Genomic DNA, 12,522 nt, shown 5'->3' on the forward strand with positions numbered 1-12,522 from the left:
GTCAGCATCAAAATTCATACTGATGACTTTGTCATTGTTCTGATTCATGGTTCTTGTCAACTATGCCAAACCCCACCTTGTTTCCACAGCACTAACAAGAACTGGCTTTGAGACACATGCCTTGTGTCATGCTCTCTAGCAGTATTCTCTACCTCCAAAGGAAGTAGAAATTAGCTACAGTTCACCGAGTGGCAAATATGCACCAAATGCTGTGTTAAGCGAACGAAGTCGCTCAGTCGTGTCCGACTCTTTGCGACCCCATGGACTGTAGCCTACCAGGCTCCTCCCTCCATGGGATTCTCCAGGCAAGAATACTGGAGTGGGTTGCCATTTTCTTCTCCAGGGTATCTTCCCGACTCAGGGATCGAACCTGGGTCTCCTGCACTGCAGGCAGACGCTTTAATCTCTGAACCACCAGGGAGGCCCAAATTAGGCACTTTCTATTTATCTCATTTAATTTTCTCAACAATCTAGTAACTGTCACTCATCCATCTTCACTTCTCATATACCTAACCTTCTATTTTACTGGCAACTCCAATGTTTTTAAAATAAAAAAAATTCCTCCAACACCATAAGTTTCATTCTTGTCACCATTAGAATTCCACGGGGAATCATTCCATCAGAAGAATGGCCTTGTGCCTCCTCTGAAGGTTATTTCATCATTAGCAGACCCAGATTTCTCCTTTCACTCCTTTAGAAATGCCTCTTTTTTTCCCATTAGAGTAACCTTACATTCTTTATTGATATCTTTTCCTATTGACCCAAGAACATCCAAAGTATATACATTTTGCTCTATTCATGTTTTCATAAAATAAAATGTCTCAATAAATGTCTTCAAAATTAAGACTCCCTACTTTCTTCTAGTTTAAAAGCTTAATTAGGCACAGAAAATTATGTTATATGATTACATTTATGTGAAATATCTAGAATAGGACTATTTTAGAGACAAAAGGTTGCTTACGGTTAGGGATGAGAGAATGTGAATTGATTGCTAACCGAGGTTTCTTTTAGAGAAGTTGAAAATGTAATGGTTATACAACCTTGAGCATATTAAAAAAAAAACTACAATGAATCATACACTTTAAAAATAATTTTAAGGCTGGTCATGGAATCAGAAAAAAAATAATATGGTTTTATTCTTCCCCTGTTTCTCTCACTATTTTAACAGTTTTATCAGGATACAATTCACATACTATACAACCATTTATTAAAATACAGGTCACTTTATTACACACTCTTTAGAAAACAGACCACATCCTATTCACCTTGGCATTCTCAGAACCTAGCACAGTATTCAGAAGATAGCAAACATTCATTCTACGAAATCGGTACCTATACCTCTGAATTTACTACTACTAGTATAGCTGTGCCATGCGTGTCTGCATGCATGCACGCTAAGTCTCTTCAGTCACGTCTGACTCTTTGCCACCTTTTGGGCTGTAGCCTGCCAGATTCCTCTGTCCAGGCAAGATCACTGGAATGGGTTGCCATACCCTCCTCCAGGGGATCTTCCTGACCTAGAGATCAAAACTACATCTATTATGTCTCCTGCATTGGCAGGTGGGTTCTTTTTACCACTAGTGATACCTGAAAAGCCTATAGTTTTACCACATTTAGATTAAATATATATTTACAGGTTTATTTGGGGGAACCGGGACAGCATTTATAAAACTATTTCTATGAGAAAAGATATATTCAAAAGCAATAAATAAATAAAGGTACCAGAAACTTTCCAACACCTTTCCACTAATAAATAAACAGAGCTCATGCTTTATCTTGCAGGACACTGACTATCACCCTACAGCCTAGCCCCTCATAGATAAATACCTATGTTCTCTAGAAACATGCAGAATTTTTTTTATAACAAATTTAATGAGTGTTCCAACCTCCAGGTTGTGAAATACTATTCTTGGAAGAAGAGCTTTTGAGGAATGAAGAATATTTTCTTCAAGGTAAATCAAATATTTTTCAGAATAGCTTTTTATTTTCATTATGCTTTCAGAGTATGTGAAAATAAGAGAAAGAAGCCTTTAAAAGCTACTGTTGAATGAGTCCGTATATACACAGTCATTTGTTCAAGCATGTAGCTCTCTTTTGAAGGACTGTAGTTTCTATCTAATCCACATCAGCCTTTTTTTTTTTTTTTTTTTGACTATTTTTCATGCACTGTATTTTAAGCTTCTTTTTATTCCCAGTGCAAGTTTTTTCATAGAAGTTGATTTAAAGGGATCTACTAGTATCAAATGCCATTATCAAGGACAGAGATTTTGAATCAAGATCAATATTCAGGCAATACTGCTGACAAATTTTATAATGTGGTATTTTCCCTGCTGATAAAACTCATGATACTTTCCCTACCATTAATATCATAATGACACTTTTCCTACCATTAAGATCCAGGGGATCTTCCCAACCCAGGGATCGAACTCAGATCTCCTACAGTGCTGGCAGATTTTTTACTGTCTGAGCTACCAGGGTGAAAAGTGAAAGTGAAAGTTGCTCAGTCCTGTCTGACTCTTTGTGACCCCATGGACTATACAGTCCATGGAATTCTCCAGTTCAAAATACTGGAGTGGGTAGCCTATCCCTTCTCCAGGGGATCTTCCTGACCCAGGAATCGAACCAGGGTCTCTTGCATTGCAGGCAGATTCTTTACCAATTGAGCCATCAGGGTGTGAACACTTTATCATACCATTTATGTGCTGAATAGTACAAGATCCATATATTGGCTTTACTTGGAATACTTTCTGTATTTCTAGATGATGAACTCAGTCCTCAATATTGTTGTGAAGTGATTCAGCATAATTTTACCACTGTTTCAGAGGATTACAGACACTAAAGGTTATATGGTTACATGTCCAAGGTCAAAGGAAGAGATATAATCACAACTTTATCTCAGATTCCCTACCAACAAGTTCATGTTTGCTTCTTTAGGCTATGGTGTTACTGAAATAATTTAAATTCTCTTATGTAATTCTGAAGTACCTTTAAAAAACTGCATCCTATACAAATGCCCATTGAGGACATTTGTCTCACTAATAAGTGAACAAAATTCTTGCCATTTCATAGAGTTTTTATTGTAACCAAACCAGCCCACCATTTAAAAAATGAATTGTATATTAAATTCATTAAAAAATTAATTGTATCTTTATATTTCTGCAGGCTTCTTATAGCAGGGGTCATATATTTTATTAATTACTTTACTCACAGTAGTTTACTCATAGTGGAAATGTGATTAATATACGTAAACTAATTAAAACATTAAATATATAATTTAGGTAGTTTGAAGGTTTCATATGCATAACCAGAAGTTTTTCACATAATTACTTACCTCTTCTAGTTGGCATGCTTTGATGACACTCCTATATCTATATTCATCATAGGAAACACCAAAGATGATGTTATCTTTAATGGTTCCAGGCATGATCCAGGAATACTGAGAGCAGAATGAAATTCTTCCACTGTGCTTAATTTTACCCTCTGAAGGTTCCAATTCTCCCATAATCATCATGAGAAGTGAAGTCTGGAAATAAAACCAGTGTTATTAAGTCAAATCATTTGATCAAATCATTCTCAGGATGCAGGTGCCACTAACTGTCATCCTAAGCATAGGTATCCTAATTTTTAAAGATTCTGTATTAATTCATTCAATTCAAAATTTATGAAGCACTTCCTATTTTGGGTATGTTGCTATGCACAAAAGATACAGAAGGGAACAAGAGACAGTTACAACAGAATGTGATAAGTACAACACTAGAGGCTCAGAGAGATGGGCGCTGAGTTCAGACTGTTGAGATGGGGCTGGAAGAGGTTAGGGGAAAATTAGTAATAACTGACATTTATTGAGTGCTCATTTGTTTTCTCACATGCTTTGTTCAGTCTAATTCTGTTGTACCTTTTTTGGAAACATGTCCAGAATCTGACTGCTACTTCCATTACTATCTAGATTAAGCTAACATCATCTCTTGCCAGAATAAATAGAAAAGCTTTCTAACTCCTTGCTCCACCTGTCTTCCTAGAGTCTATTCTCAAAGTGGCCCTGTCAAAATGTAAGTCAGATCATGTTACTTTTCTGCTTAAAACCCTCCAATAGCTTCTAAGGTGCTCAGAAAAGGAGCCTAACTCGTTACAAGGCCCTTTATGAGGCTCTCAGGGCCCCATACTTTCTCTGATGGTTCTCCTCTCCAGGGCTCACCCTGGGCCGACCCCACTGAACTCCCTGCTCTGTGACCCAGACAGACAGTCCCATTTCAAGGGTTTGCTCCACCCCCTACCTGGAAGACTCTTCCCCAGATGGCCATGTGACCTAACCCCTCACCTCCTTCAAATCTTTTCTCAAATGTCACCTTTCAATGAGGCCTCCACTGCTTAAAATTGAACCCTTATCATCAATCTTTCTTTCTGTTTTATCTTCAAAACATTTATCATCCTATGACATTATATATATATATATATATATATATATATATAAACATTTTACTCAATAATTTAATGACATTGTTTGTTATTCAGTCATGTCCGACTCTTTGCAACATGATAAACTGCGTTATACATTATATTAAATAAGGGCTCAATAACTTTAAAAAGTAAATTACTGATACATAAACAGACAAATCAATGGAATAGAACTAAAGCTACAAAAGTAGATCTAAATGCATAAAAGAATTAGTATTTGATAAAGATGGCATCTAAAATGAGTGGAGAAAAATAGACTATTCAGTATATGTTATGGGACAACTGAACAGCCATGTGGAGGGCAGACAAAAAACTGTAGCCGTATGCCACACCCAACACATGATGAATTTCAAATAGGTCAAAGAATAAGTGCAAAAATAAGACTGTAAGAATACTTAAAGAAAACATTGAAGGAGGTCTAAAAGAAAAGAAAAACAACTACCACAGAGTAAGAAAGCTTTTCTATATGAATCAAAATCCAGAAGTCATAAAATAAAAAAATAAATCACATTAAAAAGAAAAAAAAAGACTTGGGCACAGAAAACAAAAGGAAAAAACATCAAACTGAAGTAAATGTTTGCAAGTTATATGACACAAAGGAATAATTTCCCTCTTGAGTGATATTAAAGTCAAAAAGAAAAATACCAATAACTCATTAGAAAACAGTACAAAGTATACAGATATTTCACCAAAAATTACAATAGAGGTGACCTTTAAACATATGATAAAGCTTGTACTTTATTCCTAATAAGAGAAATGCAAATTAAAAAAACACTGACATATGACTTTATCCAACAAAACTGGAAAAAATTCAAATATATGCTGGGGATGCTGTGGAAAAATAAACCTACAATCTACATGGACTGTAACACACATGCACAAATTGATGCAGCCTTCAAGGAAGAAAGTTTGGCAGATATACAGAAATACTAGTAGACGTGCTAAATGACATACATGTAATATTATTCATAGCGTCATTCTTCATATTAGCAAAATACTGGCAATAACCCAACTGCCAATCAATAGGTGATTCATTACATTATAAACATCTATCCAAACAATGAAATACTATGTATAAAAGTATATACATTCAAAAAACTAACAAGAGTATCTGTCAGAGTTGGGAGAAAGAATGGTGAAAAGTGGAAAATAAGCAGAGGAGAAAGAGTAGTGAGAGAAAATTTTTCGAATTTTTATGCATTTTAAATTTTAACAAATAATAATACCACCTGAAATATATTAGGAAGAAAGAAGGATCAAGAGATAGGCACTTTTGTGATACCTATTTCAGTAAATTTTAAAATTCTTATTGTGTATGGAAAATATCCAAAATCCACAATTCCTTCAGTTCAGTTGTTCAGTCGTGTCCGACTCTTTGAGACCCCATGGACTGCAGCACACCAGGCTTCCCTGTCCATCATCAAATCCCTTATTTCTACATATAATTCTTCTGTATAATTGAAACTATAAGTATTATTTTAATATAGAACAGATTTTTAAACCCCAACAATGGAATGGATCTGATTATACATAAATATATACACACATATTATATGTATATATATATATACACACACATATATGTATACATAACATATATATATGTATACACAATATACAGGTTAAATATAAGTTTGTATCTATATTAACTACAAAGGTTAAATATACATTTAACAATATTTATCTATATAAACATAAATATATAATATTTATCAATATTTTGGTATTTTGAGAGATACAAAGTTAAATTGAATATACATAAAATGCCAAATACTGATAAAACATTGCAGACTTTCTATCTTATTTAAAATGTAGGCCAAAATAGAAGCCAACAGCCATTCCACACATCTGATGCTCAGCTATTAGAAGATCAAGCTAACAGTTCCAGAGTGAGGGCAGAATACAGAGACTGTGGTGTGTCTGGGTTGACAGCAAGGCCACAGAACTGCTTCCGTGGTAGAGACAACAGAAGAACTAAAAACCCCCACACCCTGGGGGAGACGCCGTAAGCCAGCTTTCAGTTGGAGATACCCAGGGGTATAGACCCTTATACCAATATTGTTTCATTAAAATAATTCAAGGAGCTTCCATAAATGAAAGATAATTAATGTAGATTAGAAACTCCCCAAAATCCATTTTCCCAAATAGTCAATTAAAGAAATTTGTATCAAATATCTATTTCATACTAGGTATACTATGATAGTCCTTGGAATATAAAAACAAAGACACAGTTCCCTTACAGACTAGGTGTTAGTAACAGGGGAAAGTGATAAAATTAAACTTGACCTTGTTTTTTTTTTTAAAGACTAAGACATGTGTTTCATTCAAAAATTAAACATTCCAATAAAAATTACAATGTAGGTTTTATAATCTGTAAACTCTGCAAACCCAGTCTGAGAAACTACTCATCAGAAAATTATAAAATGCACAAGACTAGAGATTAATCAATTTACAGATAATAGAGAATGCCATCACAATATCATTTATACAAAAATAACTTAGCAATAAATTACAATATAGTATTAGAGAATAATCCCATCTTGGTTTTTATAAATACATAGATATGTAAAAACTTCTGGAAGAAAAATATTTTGAAATACTTACCTCATTATCCCTAAGAGGTAAAATTAGGAAAAATGTGTATTTTCCCCTCATATTTTGTTTTATCTGCATTTTCTTGCTTTTCTACAAAGTTTTAATGACAACAATATAAACAACTACCATTTATTAAGCAGTACTTGGTTTCAAGTACTGCATCAAGGGCTTTCTATACATTTCCTTATCTAATTCTTATATCTGATCTTATTGTTTTATTCAGAAAATAATACATATTGTTGAAACTTTGGAAAATCCAGAGATATAAAATATAACCAAAATCTCAGAAACAGCAACTAGACCCATAATGTTCTTTCAGAGACACATATACACATATATATGCTTTTGTAAAATGCAGATCATAATGTACATATTATTTTATAATCTGTTGTCCTTCTTAATAGCATAATATACATATCCCTCAGAGTCATTTTTAACATCCCTATACTGACTGAATACAGGGGTTTCCCAAGTGGTGCAGTGGTAAAGAATCCACCAGCTAATACCACAGAGATGAGGGTTTGATCCCTGGGTCAGGAAGATCCCCTGGAGTAGGAAATGGCAACCTGTTCCAGTTTTCTTGCTGAAAAATTCCATGGACAGAGGAGCCTGGTGGGCTACAGTCCGTGAGGGTCACAAAAGAGTCGGACACAACTGAGTATGCATACACATACGTATGTATATTGATTGAATAACATGCCATTATATAACTACACCAAAATTTACCTAATCAATCCCCTATTATTAGGTATTTAGGAGTTCCCCCAGTTTGCGGCTATTGAAACAACGTGACGAATATGCAAACATAGTAGGGTAAGTCATACAAATAGAATTGTTAAATGGTTATTTTTATAAGGCTTTTAATACTCAAATTAACAAAATGAGTGGTTCAGGATTTATCTTGAAATGTGAGTATTTGCAATTATTCTATCTTATATTTTAGCTAGATCTTTTATCTAATAAGAGTATAAAACGCTTCATTCCTACTGCAATGAAAGGACATCCTCCTAGACTTAGTTGCCAAACTCTATTTCTCAGAGGGGTTTAATTAATCCTAAGGAACAACTGACTCCATCTGACTCTGTCTTCATATCTACTTCTCAGAAGATGTAGCTGTAACTCCAGCCAGCAATTATCTGCTCATCAATTCTTAATAGAGTTACCTGAAATTTAATTGCTGGTTAAGTCCTATAATTTGTAATTTCAAAGCTATTTGTTTATACTTTTCAAACAAGTAATTTTAAACACATAAAATTAATTTTTAAAAATTCTGTGAAACACAATTACTATCTTCTCATAAGCAATCATTCTCAGTCAAGTCATCTGTGATTTGTTTATTTGCAAATCCTCCTATGGTATCATTTTCTTTTAATAGTGAAAATTTCTAGTTATAGAAGAAATAGAAGGAAAAAGTAGCACTTTAAGAAGAAATACATTTTTCAAAGAAGAAAACGCACAACTATAGCTGCTTTATTGAAAGGTCTCTTTTACATGTGGGAAAACATATGGAGAGAGAAATAAGTAAATTGCATATTGCTACAATTATGAACACCAAATTCAATGACTAGAAATTTTCTATGGCATTTTGTTTCCCAAGTCTCAGACTAAATTCTTTAAAATGTGGTTCTTCCTTAACTAGATATTAATAAATAACTATTTTTCAGGGGTATTTCTTAATTTCTGTTTTTATTTACATTTTTATCTTACAGTGGCACTGCTCCTTCCTTCCTTCTTCCTTTTCTTTCATCAAAGTATTCTGAAGAGTTTTAAGAGGACACTAAACTTTTTTATTTTTTCTAGAAAGTATTGTAGGTAAAATTATAGTCAAGTGAGAATAAGAACCTCCTTTTAATAGACTTCCAAAGCAAATATCTATTATCTTTAAGTAGTCCATTTCAAAGCCAAGAGACCCTTTCTTATCTCTGATTCTATTCCTTCTTACCCTTTGAATGTATTTCCCAGATAAAGAAAACAAGTGTTTATCATTATCTGAACAATAGCTCAAATCATTGAAGACTAATATAAAGTCTTCTCCTGACAATGAAATTTGATCCTTTAGTTTTCTAACCTCTTAATTTTTGCCAGATGTATCTCCAAATATCCATGGTTTATAATTAAATGAGGTAGGGTAGAAGGCTGATTGGCACAGAATAAATAAATATTCCTATGTATTGCCATTAAAAAACTATCCCACTCAATAATTTTCCCTCATAATAAATCATAAGCAAGCCTGAGTCCATTCTCCAAAAAATTCTTGGGTAAACAAAATGGGGATCTTTTGCCCATGTGGTTACTGAAGTAAAATGTAAGCCATGACTTTCCTGGACCAGCTCTGAGAAAATGTCTGTGCCACAGATTGGCAAAAATGGAAGCTTTATTTGACCAACAAAGTTATTAAATGCTCACCATGTATGTGCATGACACTGTACTGAGTGATGCCCAAAATATAAATATATAACAGAAAAAGTTACTGAAGATAACAGGAAGAAATGAAAGGCTAGAGGACGCTATCAGTGGAATAATTATACACAGTATCCAAGTATTCTCCTTTTACAAACTAGAAAAAGAAAGGAGTAAAGCATGTCAGGTTAACATCTTCATGTGAGGTATAAAAGAGACTACCTTGCCTGCTCCAGTAGATCCAGCAACTGCCATCAACTGTCCTCTTTCTATCTTGAAACTGATATCTTTCAGGACAGGAGCACCGAGAAGTAAGTTACTGAAGAAGAGGTTGTTATCACCATTGGAAATTTTCCTATTGTTATTATTTTCTTTTGCTTTCTCAAATAATTTACTAAATCCCTGTAAAAAATAAAAAACACAGTAAATAAGAAAGTATGTTTCTCAGATATTTTCAATGTATGTGTGGGGGTGCAGTTGTGTCCGATTCTTTACAACCCCATAGACTGTAGCCTGTCAGGCTCCTCTGTACGTATAATTTTCCAGGCAAGAATACTGCAGCAAGCTGCCATGTCCTTCTCCGGGGGATCTTCCTGCCCATGAATCGAACCTGCGTCCCTTGCATCTTCTGCATTGGTGGGCAGGTTCTTTACCAGCTGAGCCACCAGGGAAGCCCAATATTTTCAATAGCTATTTACATTCTGTATTATTAGTTTGAAGAGCACATGGCACATGGTCGATACTTTATAGCACACAAGTTATAGCACATGATTTCTAGAGCACATGATCCAAAATATTTCAAAATTATAATAATAATTTCAATTGCTGACTGTTGCTCACCGTCAAATTTACTTAAAGCTAGCTAGCTATCTATACAAAGGAAATAGATATCTCCTCTCCTATAGGCTGAACACATACACATAATTATTCAATCTTCAGCAGAGTAACAATATACGAGATAGATTTTAGAAACTCTTTTATTCAAAGTTGTAGACTGTGACTCAGAGAGGTTAAGTGACTGAAGTCATTTAAGTAGTAGGCCTGAGTGGAATTGCAACCCAAATCTTCAACTCTATCATGCTGGCACCTTAATCTGAGAAGCTCAAAGTATTTTAGTAGTTACTACTAAGTGTAAATGTGATGATACTACCATTTGATTTGAATGAATCCCAATTTTGCAAAAGTGCTGGGAGAGGGAAGTCTTCTTTGAAAGCTCCCTGCTTCTGCACCGCCCTATGGGACGCGTTAGAGTGCACACGTGTGCTTAGTCGCTCAGTCGTGCCCAACTCGTTTGCGACACCATGGACCGTAGCCCACCAGGCTCCTCTGTCCACGGGATTCTCCAGGCAGGAATACTGCAGTGGGTAGTCATTCCCTTCTCCAGGGGATCTTCCCAACCCAAGGATGAAACCCAGGTCTCCTGCATTGCAGGCAGATTCTTCACTATCTGGGCAGTCTTCAAATCACAGTTAACAGCACTGCAGGTGATCAGGAGGAAGGTAGTAATTCACACAGTTTTAAGAGAATGCATTTCCACAACCTCATCATCCCAAAGTACTCCTTCCTAAAGTTAATCGCCTGAGAATTTGCTTGCTCTTTGTCATTTCTCTTTCCTACTTTCTGCTTCTCCCCTCAGAGAAGAGGCAGCCTTCTCACCAGTCCTAAGTTTAGCTAGACTGCCCTTTCCGGAGTGTAAAAAGCTCCATGATACAAACATGGGGAACATAAGAGAGTGATTTTCTCCTGAGAGTGGATCTCATAAAAGCAAAGCCAGAAATACTGAAGGAGCTAACATCATGTTTCACCAGGTTTCAAAGTGATAGCATCTATGTGTCCTGTCATCTCAGAATCAGACTTCAGAGATGAATTGAAGGACAAGTTATTTTAATTAACTTATTATTTATCTAATTTTAGTAATTTAATACATTAATACAAATTATTATCTGCATTTTAAAGTTACATTTTCCTGATATAAAGCAAGTAATATTTATCTGATTGATTTAGCAATGAGACCTGACTCTCTAAATTCATTTATTTTCCATGAAATTGAAAGTACTGAAATGGCAGCTCCCAAGTTTTGACAAAAATCCATTTAACACATGAAGACACTATAGACAAGAATTACATCTTTTACCACCACTTAAACCTATGTTGAAAATTCATAAGTCAACTTAAAATGTATCAGAGGTATACAGATTTTCAGTACTATCAAAACTTTAGGGCATATATAAGCAATTAAGGTTTAAGACTACTGTTTGAATTCTTATGAGATGGATGGCTAACATCTCTTTCAGTCATCAGATAACTAAAAGCAAAGTTTTAGGAAGTAGGCAATGAAAATTCTTCAAATGAGACAAAGGCATTTTTTATTCTATTATTAACTTATTTATCTAATAGACATTTATTGAGCATCACCTCTATATTAAAGACCACTTCAAAAGTCTCACTTCGGAGAATAACAAATGGGTGGATATTAATATTGCAATGTGTTTACTGCTACAACTGAAAACTCACACCAAGTCCTATAGGAGCACATTACATAAAGCAAGTTACTCAGTCTGGAGCTTGACCAAGTAATTAACACAGTATTAGGCTATGAAGGATATAGGTGGTATTTCACAAGATCAAGAAATAGTATAGGCATTCCAGGAAGAAGGATCTGCATGCATGATGATTTAGGCTTAAAAGGACAACATACACCTCAGGAGTGGTGAGTGGCTAGGTGAATGTATATAGTAAGATGACAAAGGATATCCTCGATAATGTGGGCAGTGCGGACTGTTAAGGGGCTCATGTTCCATGCTTAGAAATAGGACTTTTATCCAATAAACACTTGGACCAATGGAAGGTTGCTTTTACTTTAATTTACCTTAATTTTAACTCCTGATTACAGAACTAAAAAACTTACTTCAGAAAATTTGGGAAACAGATAAAAGCAGCAAGAAGAAAAGAGGAATCAGCTGTAGTCTTAACACTGAGAAGAAATCATGCTTAACATTTCAGTGAGATCCCTCTACTCCTTCACATATATGTAAAATCATATATAATTTTGCAACATTAAGGAAAAATTAT

At 34.8% G+C, this 12,522-nt stretch overlaps 1 protein-coding gene across 1 annotated transcript in view; it reads right to left on the reverse strand.

The window, feature by feature from the left end:
- Positions 1-12,522, reverse strand: part of CFTR (CF transmembrane conductance regulator) — a 197,247-nt gene that overhangs the window by 123,054 nt on the left and 61,671 nt on the right. The window contains exons 12-13 of the mRNA XM_065938474.1: positions 9,673-9,852; positions 3,332-3,523 (exon numbers count right to left, since the gene is read on the reverse strand). Coding sequence (XP_065794546.1) covers positions 3,332-3,523; positions 9,673-9,852 — 372 coding nt within the window. The remainder of the gene's footprint in view (positions 1-3,331; positions 3,524-9,672; positions 9,853-12,522) is intronic.

This window comes from Muntiacus reevesi, chromosome 6 (assembly GCF_963930625.1).
Source record: "Muntiacus reevesi chromosome 6, mMunRee1.1, whole genome shotgun sequence".
In the NCBI taxonomy this organism is placed as follows: domain Eukaryota; kingdom Metazoa; phylum Chordata; class Mammalia; order Artiodactyla; family Cervidae; genus Muntiacus; species Muntiacus reevesi.